At 39.6% G+C, this 15,213-nt stretch overlaps 2 protein-coding genes across 3 annotated transcripts in view; both read right to left on the bottom strand.

Moving 5' to 3' along the window:
• Nucleotides 1-513: 513 nt before the first annotated feature.
• LOC113129030 (ras-related protein Rab-11B-like) lies at nt 514-4,558 on the bottom strand. The gene is made up of 5 exons (XM_026304710.1): nt 4,413-4,558; nt 3,046-3,241; nt 2,373-2,566; nt 2,172-2,252; nt 514-2,073 (listed from the first exon to the last, which is right to left on the bottom strand). Exons 1-5 carry the CDS (start codon nt 4,450-4,452, stop codon nt 1,928-1,930), a joined length of 657 nt encoding a protein of 218 aa, XP_026160495.1. The 5' UTR covers nt 4,453-4,558; the 3' UTR covers nt 514-1,927.
• A 1,103-nt stretch (nt 4,559-5,661) lies between these two features.
• The window catches only part of pip5k1ca (phosphatidylinositol-4-phosphate 5-kinase, type I, gamma a), a 35,545-nt gene continuing 25,993 nt past the window's right edge, over nt 5,662-15,213 (bottom strand). Inside the window, exons 16-17 of one of the 2 annotated variants that reach the window (XM_026304708.1) lie at nt 13,502-13,763; nt 5,662-8,515 (exon numbers count right to left, since the gene is read on the bottom strand). In XM_026304708.1, coding sequence (XP_026160493.1) covers nt 8,513-8,515; nt 13,502-13,763 — 265 coding nt within the window. In that variant the 3' untranslated portion in view covers nt 5,662-8,512. Of the gene's footprint in view, nt 8,516-10,708; nt 11,030-13,501; nt 13,764-15,213 lie in introns of those variants that run through there. The other variant, XM_026304707.1, reaches the window with a different exon arrangement.

Genomic DNA, 15,213 nt, shown 5'->3' on the forward strand with positions numbered 1-15,213 from the left:
TTACACAGCCAGTCAGTCTTTATGGTATCCTACAACTGCACATGCTAATGTTCATCATTGAGTCTGGTTATTTAATACCTGAGGGGCCAGCAGTAGCCACAGAGCAGAGATACTGGCCATATTACTTTGAGCAAGAAATCTAGTTTTTCATTTTGGAAAGCATCACATTGTAAACCAGTTTTATTCGAATTAACCTGTTAGGCATTCACAGCAACAGTACTTGCTCAAATAAGAGTGAACGTTTCTGAAACCAAGTCTGTTTCTGATGCAAAAAGACAAATGTTTGATGCTAAAACTACATGGTTTCAACTTATCTAAAAGTGTGTAGCCATTATAAGCAGGTTTGTAAAAACAGCCTGTCAAATTAAGCCTCATGCATTAAGTAAAAACATGTCCACAAACACTATGAGCTCCCATCAGTTGACAGCTGGGTTTCTAAACAGCAGCAGACACAGCATTAAGTTATGAGCACACTGAGTAAGGTTTCCAAAAATAAGCCTGTCTGCTCAATAGTCATGTGGGTTGGGTTTATTTATGCTTCATTGTATTCTGTGAAATGTAATAGTAACAAAACAAATTTATGTTTGCCAACTTTACATGTATTTTTTAAAGAAATGTGAAATTTGTCAAGAGACATAATGTATCAAATCAATTACAAATGAAAGTGTTCTACCAGGTGGGAGAGAAGTGCATTTCAGCCAACCACATTAACAATTTGCATTTTTCACTTTCAGTTCCACTTCCCCAACTAATAACCGTTTGTAGTCTTGAGTGAAAATATTTTTTCATTTCTTGAATTTCAAATGAAAATGTAAGCGCACACACTGTTTTTAATTGCCCCTAGCGAAGATCACATTCAGATGACAGCAGAGGTTGCTGGAGTACATGCATTTTTGTAGTTTCAACCAACACGTTCTTATAAAAGCAACAGGAAAATGTCACTTGATAAAGAAGCTGAGTGTATTTCAAAATATAAGGTGATTTGTTCCATTGAAATTGCTGGACATAATGCAAAAGATTTTCATTTCGAGATAGCCTGCTAAGCAAACTCAACAGAGGAACTAAACATTGGACTTCCAGGTCATTTCACAAACAATAAACCACTCACCACAACTTATAACAACACTTTTGCTATATTGAATTACACTTTTTTGCAAAAAGCCTGGACTGGTTTGCCAAATACAGCAATGATCTGCAATCACAGTAGCCTTGAACCCCAAAACTGATATCGATTGCATCCACCTGCTTTGGTATCTTTGTGCACAAAGATTAACACACACACACACACACGGAGACACACACAAAAATAAAAACACTTCCTCTGTTTCACACTTGCCCATATTAAGTCAGTCCCTGACTCATGCTCAATCCATGCCACAGTGGCCGCTGGGTTCAGAAGAAAGTTTAAATTAAAGAGGCAGCCAGAAACTCCAGACTGAGTACGGATCAATACACCAGTGTTATCTTCTTCCCATCTCTTGTTCTAGACCCGTATTGTGTCATAGGCAGAATCAGGTCAAGCAGACATGAAACTGGGATTTCAATGTAGCAGATCATGTCATAAATCGGTATCATTGCATGATGAGATAAGAAGGCAAGCAGAAAACACTTGGAGCACTGATAAACAGGCCTGCTGATCCCTCGCCACTCCCTCAATAGGAGTGGGTCAATAGAATCATAAAGGCTAATTCATTAAAATGAAATGGAGGTTTAGAACAGCTTAAGATCAACTTCATAACAGCTAAACATGTCCTTTTCACCCATGCTATGACAGGACTGAGGTTCTTATGAAATCACAGACATAAAGAAAGGAAGACAAAGAAAAAATGAGAAAGGAATGTCAACCATAAGATCCTGGATCAGAGACTTCTGGGGCTTTTATATTGACAGCAGCACAAGTGACTGAAGAGACAAAGAAATACTAGTGTCACAGGCTTTGACAGCATGGGAGTTTGTTGCCCCTCTGCCCGTCCATGGTTGGTGGGACACTTATGTCCACTACATTGTTGCCTGGAGAATCATCATGGGCAGATCTGTCTGATATTTGCTTCTGGGATACAATGCGGTAGATTTCTGTGACAGGAAAAAGTAGTGATTTGGTTAAATTCCAATTCATGTTTTAAAGGAGACTAGTGCTAAGCTGCACATTATCAACATTTCCCTTTTCTTACCTGTGAGAATGTTCTTAAAGGCTTCTTCTACATTAGTGGAGTCCAAAGCTGACGTCTCAATAAATGAAAGGGTGTTCTTTTCTAATGTGAGAAGACACATCAGATACATTATAAACATGAACAGTACATGAATTCTACTTCTATAGACTGTTAGTCTGACTTACTTGTGTTTCTCCCACCAAAGCATTTAATGTGATTTACCTGAAAAGGCTCGAGCCTCGTCAGTGGGCACTGCCCTGAGGTGGCGTAGGTCGCTTTTGTTTCCAACCAGCATGATGACAATGTTGTTGTCAGCGTGGTCCCTCAGCTCCTTCAGCCAACGCTCAACATTCTCATATGTCAGATGCTTGGCGATGTCGTAAACCAGGAGAGCCCCGACCGCACCTCGGTAATACCTGGTGACCGCAGAGCAAAGAAGAGAAGTCGGCGAGTCATGAATCATTGCAGTGTCACCTATCAACATCTTCATGTAACATTAACACAAACCAGTGCATTAACGTATTTTGAGCAGAAAATGACCTTCACCTGCATGCTTACTGCCATATGTTGAACTTAGAGAGTTACTTCCTTAAATTTCCTTTGTAAATGATTGAAAACACATTTCCTGCATGAGACTTGAGCAATGCTATGTCAGCAATATCTTGATATTACATGAAGGAATTAGGAAAGACTGTTTGGACTGAAAAGAGGATGCTGACTTTGTTTGCCTGAGATCCTCAGACATGTAATTTAACATCCAAGGAGCTCCAACAGCAACACCTGTGACCTTTGGTGACACTGTGACAGTATTCATGTGAGAAATATCACCCTTTAAATATACCTTGCTAACACAATACTGGTAAATAATGTATAGAAATAAAAACTCTAAACTCACGCTGAGGTGATTGCTCTGTAGCGCTCCTGTCCAGCCGTGTCCCAGATTTGAGCCTTTATCATCTTGCCGTCCACCTGGATGCTTCTGGTGGCAAACTCCACCCCAATGGTACTTTTGCTCTCCAGGTTGAACTCATTTCTTGTGAAACGGGACAGCAGGTTACTCTTCCCCACTCCAGAGTCTCCGATTAGTACAACTACGACCAAAACAAATACGGCACAACAGCATTATGACGGTAGCAATGCTGTAATAAACAATCATTGCAATGATGAGCTTGAGCTTGTAGTCTTCCTATCAGTACTACATTAAACAAAGTCAGTGAGTGAAACATTTTTAACTTTCAGTCCAACCTATGAGGATTTTCAACCATTATATATAACTTGTCTAGATGACAGCATAAAATACACATACTGATACACATTTCGATATTAATAGACTGTATCCAGCACCTTGGTAAACCATAAACAGTTTTTCCTACTTGCACTATTCAACAGGGCACATCTATAATGCACATACATTACAATTAGGTCCTTATTTTAGTTCAGATCCTGTTGACACTTCCAATTTATTCTGTTGGACTTTGTTGTATTGTAGTGGTACTCATTACACATCATGATAAAACACCAGTTTACGTTTTCATAATTAGTTTGGAGGTCTGGTGCTGATCATTTAGACAGGTGTGAACAGTAAGTATTAATGTGATGGCAAATTGTTCTTGTATACATATTAACCCAACTTATCAATCCATCTATTGATGTGTACTCTGTGGTAAAATAAGAATCAAAGCTGTGGTGAAAAATAAAATATATTTACCGTCTGTTTTAATGTCCATGTGATCAGGAGCAGTGAAATCTTTCTGCCCCTTGTCTGACGTTGTAAACAAGGTAGCTGAGCAGCCTTAGCTTCAGCTAATTTACCTAAAATTAACATTTTTTCAATAGAAACCTTCTGTCTTGGCGACAGAAGACAGCTATTGTACTGAATATCCCACAGTTTGATTTTAACTTGTGATAATCTCTTATGATTGTTTTTAAACGAGCTCAGGTACCTAAGCTAAACTGTTAGCAAGTTAGCTGCCTAGCTAGGTTACCTGACACAACTAACATTAGCGTGCCAATTCACCAGCGTTAAATGCCACCGCCGGACTTGGATAAATTACACTCCAGTGACAACAGATAGTTGTGGCTGGCACTGATGTGTTTAACGGAGGAACTTATAACAGCTCGAGAGTCTGCAGCTATCAAGTTATCGATGGCCACTTTGCTAACGTTACCAAGAACAGCTAACTTTAGCCGACTTTCTCCGTTTCTGCAGCTATCAGCAGCCTTTTCTAGCTGTCAACTATCCACGTTTAAAGACGAAATTACCTTTGAATAAGTAGTCGTACTCATCATCTCTTGTTCCCATTTTAGAAGACAATTTTTTGTACTTTTTCAGTACTTTTCCTACAAATAACAACAAACCTCTGCGCTAGCAGGAGCCGCCTTCAAAGAAGGGAATGAGCACGTGAGTAGAGGAAGCTCAGTTTTGACCAATGGGAAGTGTCGTTTTCATGACTGGCAAAAAGACTAACCAATCATTTCCTTCTTTGAAAATGCAGACCAATCATCATGCACGACAGAAAACGAAGGGAGCAGCTTACGCCCTTTGTTCTGCAAACTGACATTTATTTAGTACACGGGTTTCCTGAAAGCATTTATTTTTTAAACAGAATATAATTATCCAATACATTCATATAATATCCAACATAAAAAAATATTAGAAAAAAGTAGATGAATTCGCACTGCTTAAAGCCTATCTGTTATAATCCAAATGACACATAAAGAAACAAGCAGGACTGAAAAAGTTGAAATCATATACTATATCATTTATTGATTGTAAAACAATGTATTTATATGTAATTTTGGGGTGCTACGCTTGTATTTTCTGTTCTATTTCTTTAAATTCTACTAACAAAAAATCTGGCCAAATGAATAGCATGTTTGGTGTGCAAATGGAACTAATTGCTGGTGCACCTATATGATTTTTGGTTTCTACAATACACTCAAACTTAAATTTCACTTTTGTGCATTTTGTTATTTTCAGCCATAAGAATTTCAAAACCCAATCAATCGTACAGTATCATAATTATCATTTGTGAATTTAGTGTTAGCAATTCATGTATAGCAACCATAGCAGCCAATAAAAATACAATAGTAGTAAGAAATTTGCCAACTGATTTCATAGTATGTATTTCACTACACAAATACAATGGTAAGACTATGGATTTGACTTATTAGAATTATATTACCATGTTGCATCACCTTGTGTAGATGAACTGTGTGTGAACATCTTGTTTTTGCAGCAGAAATTGAAATGTTTCACGCAGGTGTCTTCTTTTGTGTGGATTGTGATTTATAGGGAGGGGACAGTATGGCTAGGTCTGAGCTGTACAGTAACTCTTTGAAGAGTGTATGTGAAGTGCTAAAACTTGGATTGAGACGTTTGTTAAACAGAGGATTTTCCATTACACATGAAATTATCTCCATGGACAACAATTCATAGAACTGCTTTATTTTGTATTCATTCTAAGAGTCCAAACACACATACATACACACACACACGCACACACACACACACACACACATACATACATACATACATACAGTCATCTATTTATCCGCACATATAAATAGATGCATTTACACAGATATACATAAATACACATTTCTGATATGCATATTCATTTTGAAATCATGCTATGTCTCTGTAAAGGACTCTCCCTATTGAATGAGGGCACACAGCGATTGGAAAACACACACAACACAGCTGAACAGTTGGAAGAATCCCTATTGATTTGCATGTACAGTAAAACCCACAAATCTTTCCAATTTGGGGATCTTAGAAACAGCTGTGGTTTATAGACCTTAAATATACAACAGCTGTATCTTAATAAACATAATGAAGAATATGATACAGTAAATCATATAGATTGCAACTATTTCTTGCCCAGCAGCAAAAATAAAAGCAAATAAAAATAATATTCTCCAATTCAAATGGAAAATATATTTGTATATATTTATATATGTATTTATAATTTTATGTACACATTCTTAGGAGCACAAATGTGGGAAAGAAAAATAAATAAAACAGTACAAGTGAAAAAAAAAACATTTAAATAACAGGCCTACATGAAAAAGTTTCTCAATAAGGCAATTAAAATGAACTCAAAAGCTAGATAGTACAAAATATCGCTGCTATGGTCTCCATCTGACAAACAACAGCAAACTGATTAGAACTGGCCACTGCACATCATGAGAATAAACTGATTCCTATTTTACAATGCTGATGTTGATATGTCCTCCCTTATACACAAACACACATAAAACATATCAACCAACAGAAAGAACTGCTTCTGAAGACATAAACTCAAGTTTGCTGAGCTTTAATGTAATTCTTAGCTGAGAGTCCTAGCTAGAGAGACTACAGTAAACACTAACGCTACAATGACTGTGATTGACTTCACCAACAAACACATCAAATTGATCCTAAAAGAAACGCTGTGTGAGAAGATGCCCCTACCTAAAAACTGAGAAGTATGACATCTGGATAACATGTTATACATGTATTTGGCCTCTATCACTAGTTTATCTTCAGGTCCTCAAATGCAAACAACATTCAACCCATTTACAAACAGCAGTGTCTCACCAAGTCAACACTGCAACTGTGTTCATTCAAATATACAGATAATAGGTACAATTGTGACTGCAAATACTAAAACTGATGCTCTACATCTACAAACATTTGACATATCCAGTGACTGGATTTCTTATTATAAGGTGAGTATGACCAGATACAACAAATGTCACTGATAAGCTGATTCTTTCACCTGAACACAAAATGAACAATATGAATTCTGTTGTCAAAAATGATTTGTGTGTGTCTGTCCAAAAATAGGGCAACACTGGAAGACATTGTAATGATTTAAAGATTTATATCATGACTGACAATGTCTGCTGCCTTGTTATAATTAATATCTTTTCTGAAGGCAAAAGTCATAAGCCTCAGCTGTTTCCACAATAGGGGTAGTGAAATCATACTGAATTTACACAGCAAAAATGTGCAAAAACAAACTGAAAAGCTACTAAAAGCTGCAGTGATGATATAAAAAAAAAAAATCTTTGGATGTAAATTAAAAAAAAACAGCATGAAAAAATTAAAGGTAGAAACATCAGTGAAGATCAGAATACAATACAAACAGACAAACCACACGTTCACAGTAGTAAACCAACTAAAGGAAACTTGAGAAATAAAAATGTTACAAAAACATTTGCCATGAATTATAAATAATTGTCTCATTTCAACAACTTCTCATCGCTGTGTATATTCACACACAAAAAAGATATATTTGAATTCTTTCCTCCATAAATACAACTGAATATATTCACTGCTGGAAATGTGAGGATGACAGAGACTTCGATAGATTCTGTTTTGATCGGCCAAATTATAGTTATCATTGTAACTCCAGTTCCATGACCACAAGCATTGCTCTGTGACTCCACAGGCGCAACCTCTCACTCCTTTATGAACACACTGAAACCTACATGTGGCAGACTGTATAAACAACCACTACCCTGGAGGGGTTGCTGGTCTTATCCTGATTTGATGACTCAGTTGTATCACGTGCAAATTTCTCAATGAATCTGTCCTAGTTGGATCGTTAGTACAAAATGGGATCAACTAAGTTAGAAAATTGATTTTAGATAAAAAGGTCAAAGGTAAACGCTTGTGTACATAAAAATGACAAACTGAGAACTACGACTTCCAGTGTGCATTGAATGTTACAAAGCATCCAACCATTGAGCCTAAAATTCTGTTACATGTCACAAGAAGCCAGGGAGCTAAAGCTTACAGGGTCAAAAAATTGACAATACAATCTACACGTGAAGCTGATGGGAAAAAATTTTGTTTTTCAGAAATGATTCAACTGCATAGGGTTGTAATATTATCTGGGAGACACCAACATACGCTCTATGGAAATGGAAATACAGAGCTCGTTTTACTTCACAACTCTATGTGCCGCCTGGCAGAGTGACTTGGCACGCCAGCTGAGATCCTCTTGGAGAGCTGTGTTTGTGTCAAACAGAACAGTAGGTTACTATGATTTTCTGTGTATGTCAGTCATATATAAGACTACAGCCTTATATGCGCTATGTCACACATCCACATAATCATTACTGATATATATATATATATATATTTTTTTTTGTTAAGGGTGAAAGGCAGGGATGGTTGGAAATCACTGTCAGATCCCCCCCACCTCCCCAGTACTCTAGTCCCTTTTCCCTCTCAGTGTGTTCAGTTTCTTGATGCATATTTAAAATCCTGTTTCAGACAGAGATCCTGCTGCAACCACTGAGGTCCGGATTTCAGGCCGATGAGTCCCCTCAACTCAAGACGTTCACTCCTCTCTGCCAGAAAATAGGCTTTACTGTTGGAAAGACAGACAAAAATGGTGAATGTTTTTGCCAGAGTGTAAACGTCCTACACATTTTAATCTCCCTGGAACATAAAATATGTATCTTCTCATACATTAGTTGTTAATGACAGTGAAACACTGAGCAGGCCAATCAAAGTGTTAATAAAAGGAAGTGCAAACAGGACAACCGAAGAGAGAAGGTGAGGAAAAATCTAATAAGCACAGCAAAACACCTCAGTTTGGTGAAGTCAAAAGTGGTGATGTATTAAACTGTTTGACATTAAAGTGATAATTAGGTGTAAGGCTTTGACATGACCTGCAGTGTGTCGTGTCTTGAGGGCTACAACAATCTCTCTCTCAATGCTCTCAAGTAATTGAGCTGTAGGTGCTACATAATTCTAATCCCACCATGAGCACACTGTATTTTAGCTCATCGGGCTGGACATGGTGTAAAAGTGCAGACAGGCTACTGTTTTAAAAATCACGTCACAATAGGTTTTGGAGACTTTTTTGATATTTTTATAGATTTTGTCATATATGAAAAAGTAACTTGACTGGGACATCCCCTGTAATGGTATGTCTAGTGTGAGAAGATGGAAAACAAAATGAGTTGGAAGAGAATGGCATATAGTGCCATGTGGGCAAATGTTTACACAGTGAACAAAGCAGACAAGCCGTCTGCCAAGGACAACCTCATATAAAACCTCTAAAGGACAAGAGTAAGAGCCAAGTCATACCATTTCCATTGTGAATCCACATTTTTTTCAGTTTGTCTAATTTTGTCAGATTTATCTGCCATAAAAGCATAAAAAGAATATAATGAATTGATTTAAACACCTCAGTCATTTGGTTAAACTATTGTATAAGTTTAATCATGAACCGTGGGAGCGTGGTGATGCATGAGCTTTATGAGGGCCGACACAGTAACGTGGTGGAGTAAATACTGAGCAGCTTGTTGTTGGAGGGACACATGATGGTGGGCCGTGGACTAAATGGTCATGCAGGCACTCAGTGACCATTTCCACTCACCTATAAATGAGTGCTGTAATGGATGGGTGGGTTTCTGGACACAGACCAACCCTACTCTTAGAACAGTGATGGACTTCTGATGTTTGCTTTGTCTACATTTACTGCTCATCCTGTCTGCTATCTGCTATCCTAGATGAACTATCACCACCAAACACAATAGAGCCTCAAACTGATTTTATTCCTTGTTGAAGGAATTCTCCTGTGCTGTATATTTTAGTCTGACGCTTCTCACTTACTGTCTCTCTTTCCCAATCCCCATCTGGCAAGGCCTTAGACTCTGAGCCATAGTGTAGCGGAGAGTACACCCAGGTCCTGTCCTCTGGAGGCTGTTTTTATACACCCACCACAGCAGAGGGGGCCAGAGGGACAGAGGAAAGGCCAGAGGCCCAGAGACAAGCAGGAGGGGCAGGCAGGAGAGAAAGACACAGGAGAAGAGGAGACAAGACAGGAAATGAAGATTAGGGATGCATAAAGGAAGAAATGTTGCTGAGACACATTGGAAAGTGTGAGTCTGACATACTGAGTAGCTAAGTGTTTAAAACATTAATCCTTTCAGCAGTCAGCATACCTGAACAAAGATGTTAGTACTGGCAAATAACAGGTTATATGGGTACAGAAGAATGCTGTAAGTGTGATGGGTGTTTATCATAGTGTTTTTGCTATGTGTTCTAGCTCCTGGGAAGCAAGGTGAAGTAAGCAGAGCAAGGGATGAGTCGCTGCATCAGCCAATCAGGGACGCAGAGAAGTGGGAAGAAGCAGGTGGGAATGGGAAGAGAGCCACGATGCCAGGACAGTCAGACACAGAAAGTATCCTCAGCCAAAGCAAAAAACAAGCAGAGGATGTTTTTTAAATTCTCTTCCAACAATCAAAAGTGCTTCTTGTATTGTGTCTCTGAAAGCTTGAGTAGGTTCCTTGTGACTGTAGTTACCTGCCCTTTAAGAGAGGGAAGCAGCTGCGACACAGCCATTTGTGACAGAGGTGAAGGTGGTGTGGGCTCATGTCACACACACACACACACACACGCACACATCCACATATATTTACACAAACAGCTCAGCACATTGGCACTAAGCCACTACTGGTAACAGGCAAAGAGGAATGAGGCAGGCTGTGAGTGAGTGAGGAAACAAATGTAAAACAAAGATGCTGTCAGAGAAGAAGCTTCCTGTCTTATGTTTACCTGCCTCCAACACATCTTTGGCTTCTCTATGTGGAGTATAGGCATTGTTTTTTTAGTTTCAACACAATCACAAAAACACCTGCAGCAGATAAATCACTTAAATTATGACAAGCTGTTGCTCCAGTGGCACACTCCAGGAAATCTTGTTTCCTCTCAATACTGTAATCAAATGGCAACGTACACAGGACTAATCTAGTCTACTGCCAGGACAGCAACCACTTATCCTACCATCTCACTTCGTACTTACTGGCCAAGTGGTCTGCCATTTCCTCCTCTGCTGGAGAGGAGGGACCACACAGGTCCTCCCATCAGGAAACTGACAACAACAGGGGCACATGATGCATGGACAAATAAACAGAGATATGACAAACAGAGAAGCGGGGAAAGGTGAAATAATGACAAAAAGCAGCATGCTGAGGTGAAAATGGAAAAGGTTGATTTGAATGTGTGAAATCCAGCAGAAATACACTAGATCAGTCAACGGATTCACAAGTCCTCTCCCTCTTCCAAAAAAATACGCATCTCACCACTTATGTGGTGAATCAAAGTACAATTGCAGGACTGAGAAAAAGCAGAGGGACAGCATAGAAAGGATAAAGAAAGGACTAGATTTAGGACTAGATGGACGAGAGCTATTTACAACAAAGGGTAAAATGAGAGAACAAAGCATGGAACGGAGAAGAGAAAGTGAAGATGAAGGAGAGCTGACTAAAAGAAAACATTGTGATATGGAGGAGCAGAGAGGTGAAGGAGAGCAGAGCGGGTCACTTAGGACCTGGGAAGTGACGACACACACTTGTCTCCCACAGTATCTTGAGCAGTGACTCTAATCTCACAATTACTGTATATGATGCTGCATTCTCTCCAAGGACCTACACGATCTCAAATGCCACAGCTCTTGTATCAAAACATGGTCCTTTAACGCAAACTAGCTGCTCATCTCTACACCAAACAAGTCTACATGTGACAACATCTTTGTTATGTTATATAAACTCTCATAGAAATTAAATTTATTTTGAGTGGTGAGGACTTAAATTGGGCTTTTTTTATACTTAAGCTAGCCAGCCCTATGATTGTAACTGTGCAAAAGCAATAATAACAGAAAGAAAATTTACAGATTTACACAAGGTTGACTTATTATTTTACTGTTTTCAGCCAGTTTTTTCAGTATTGGAACCTTGAAGACTATAATTGACTTTAATGTACCAACAGCAATTATATGAGCCATAGATTTCTAGCTCAGAAAATACTGTTGTGAGCCACTGTCCACTATAATACAGAGATTTTTTTATAGCCCTAAGAGGAAAAGGTGCTTCTGTTAGCTGAAACTACTTACAAGGTACAATCTCAGTGAAATAGAAGGGATAATGATAACATTTCTGTCCAGTGGGTCCTGCTCTTCTATGTGAATTGTGTGAACCAGCACCTGAGGCATCATCAGTGGAAAAAGCAGGAATCTGATCTGTGTGGGATGTCACAGCGGGGAAATGACGATGGATGGCGGAGATAGCAGAAAAAGACGGCAAGCACAAAAGATGATCAGATGGTGAGTTGGCTGACTGAGCTGCCGGATGGCTAATATGAGTGTATTGGTTTAATATATGACTGTGTGGTTTTCACAGTTAAGTCTGGATGTTAATAGCAGGCTTGGCCACTCCACGGAGGCGACTTGTGATCACACTGCCTGGGGTGTGTTTCTGTAGTTACACTTCATGATGGGCAGAGTGTCACTTTGACTCATGCAGTGCTGCAGACCCCTGCTGCTGCTGTGTACAGGGAGTGTATCTCCTCCTTTTGAAGCATAAACTGGGCAACAGCCAGAGCTGGTCAGATTGTTAAATAACTGAGGGATTTCCCTGACTAATCTGTTAGCCATCAGGATGCCTCATGCTATATTACAGGGCGTTTGATTTCTGAGCTAGGGACACCCAGTAGGTCTGCGACCTGGTGGGAGCGTTCCTATCTGTAGCTTTGATCACTGGCTTCATGCTCCACCACATACATTAATTTATAGCTGTGCTTCTGGGCACATTTAGACCTGCCAAGACAACACGAGCAGATGGTAGCCGTTTGATTTTAGTAAGACAATCCTGCAAATTTAACACACGAACTACAAGAGTTTCAGCTGTTATGTCGATAAAATGAGCTATTGAGTGTGTCTGTGACTCACAGTGAAGACACCACATGCAATTATCATTAAGCAAACACAAATCTTAATGCACACTGCAATACACTGTGTTTAAGGGAAGAGATCAACATTTGGGGAAATACACTTATTTGTTTTTTATGCTGAGTGTTGGATAACAGGACTGATATCGCTCTCATGTCTATGCGACATAAATATGAAGCTACAGCAAGTACCAGTTAGATTTGCTTAAGACAGGAACTAGGTATTCATCTTCTCATTTATCTCAAGCAAATAAGTATAGTCTCCAAAATGTCAAACTTTACTTTGAATGAATGCATCACACACTGCAAGCAGTAACTGCACAAACTCTTATTTCCCTACCAGCCTGAGTTTTCACCTGCTTTCTGTAGTCCTTGTGTCAACATCTCTGTAGGAGAGCATCACACATCGCAGTCTTTTGACTTTACAAGTATAAATACACCAAAACTGACTACATTTAAATTATAATTTTGTGATTACACAAATATGTCAAACTCAAAAAAATGAAAAGTGAGTGTTGGTCCTAATCTGAGATGTCTTCTCAGGAACAGTTTCTAAAAGCATGTGAATGTGTGAGGACACGTGTGTTTATGTGTGAGTGTGTAAGGGGATTTCCCTTACAAAGTAGATATCTGTGATTGGCACGTCATCGTCATCATCGACTGAAGCCTGGCTGGTGCACCCTGACCCAGACACCTGGCTGGCACTGTCAGCCTCTACCACCACTACTTTTGGACTGGACAGGGCTTCTTCAACTGCCCCAGGAGAGGAGGGAGTGGCTGCAGCAGGGGAGAAGAGGAAGTCTACTTCAGGAGCTGATGGAGAGCTTGAGGGTGCTGCTGCAGCATCAGGAGCCCCAGCACCTGCTGCGTCATGAACGTCTCTGTGGAAAGGCAGAAGTAGGACTGTTTACAATTAGGGTGGAGCAGCAGTTTTCAAGGTCTGACACTGTTGGGTACTTGCAAAACAAGACCAAGACAAACTGGGGCCATTAGAAGTAGCAGAATTAGTTATAAGCAATTACTGTTTGCAATATACCCATGGATGTAAATACTCCTGTAGTTGTTCAGTCAAGATGGACATCAGAAATTACAATAACCTGCCAAACTGTAACTGTGTATCATGCCTATGTGATTGAATTAAACCTTTTGTACATCACAACCACTGCTGCTGCTACACCTGTGCCTTTTACCAGGTGCAATATCCTCATGTCTGTTTCTCTGCATATCCCCATCAATTCTCCTTTGTCTTTTTTGTTGGCTACTTTTATAATATTATGATATAAGTCATTCTTACAAAAGCTCCATATAGTTAAGGAACAAAGGAAACCACCTGGCTACACACAGAGCAGGTGCCAACAAAAAGAGCCATTAATTGGGTCACTTGCCACAAGCCACTTTCCTGCAGCTACCTAGAGAAACAGGACCGAGCTATCAGAGAAAATTCAACAGCTGTGTGTGTGGGTGCTTCTGGTTTAGCTGCTTAAGCTCAAAGATTTACTAGCTGGTTGTGTACTGCCACAATCCTTCATTGTTCCTGGCCAGATCATCAGCTATTAGAAAGGATTTAGGCACATCCACATTGTGATCTCAGCTTCTGTGTTTGAGCTTAGCTCCACTAGAGAAAAAAACCACAGCAGTTGGCTACTGATGCACAAAATCCAAGCTGGCATCTCAGAGAAGGAACTGACTGGATAAATGAATAAATGAGTGTGGTAAGATGCTGGTTGCCATGCAGAATGTCTTTTTCATCCCATCTCCCATTTCATCTAGATATATCTTTATAAACCCACCCTACACAATATATAGGAGGTATTATCAAGCTTCCCAGCTTTTAGTGCTGATTATGTTATTTCTCTATCTTTTCCAGATCTACTGTTTCTTCTCTCCCTTTCTTCACACATTGCTTTGTCTACTCACCTCGTCTTCCAGTCAACTGCCCCTTTCCCTTTTCTCTGCTTCATCACCCTCTTCACTCTCCAATATAACCACTTCTACAGATGCAGGTGAATTAGGGACAGCTCAGCAGAATCAGATGGTTAATTGAGTCCTGTCACTGTCTCAGCTGCTCTCACTGCCCCGCTTCTCTTCTCCTGCCAGCGCCTTCCAGACCCCCAGGCCATATGTCTAGCCACTGCCTTTTCAGCATCAGACACAATTTTTCAATTGGTTCCGCTTGGCAACCACACACAATGATCCTCACTGACCCCACCTCAGCATAAACATGAGCCCCACTGCCAGCGCATCACATCACCTGTCTGCTTCTGCTGTTTAGAGTGTGATGATGTGTTTTCCAGAGTTATGTTTCTCCTGCTATTTTATTATTCAAATGTA

The sequence above is a fragment of the Mastacembelus armatus genome, chromosome 4 (genome assembly GCF_900324485.2).
Source record: "Mastacembelus armatus chromosome 4, fMasArm1.2, whole genome shotgun sequence".
NCBI classification, from domain to species: Eukaryota; Metazoa; Chordata; class Actinopteri; order Synbranchiformes; family Mastacembelidae; genus Mastacembelus; species Mastacembelus armatus.

Bases quoted from the DNA above. Each gene is read 5' to 3' on its own strand.
- LOC113129030 (XM_026304710.1), bottom strand. From the start codon at position 4,452: ATGGGAACAAGAGATGATGAGTACGACTACTTATTCAAAG. The intron at 3,242-4,412 runs GTAATTTCGTCT...TTTTGGTCGTAG, and splicing joins GTACGACTACTTATTCAAAG to TTGTACTAATCGGAGACTCT. The intron at 2,567-3,045 runs GTGAGTTTAGAG...TGCGGTCACCAG, and splicing joins TACAGAGCAATCACCTCAGC to GTATTACCGAGGTGCGGTCG.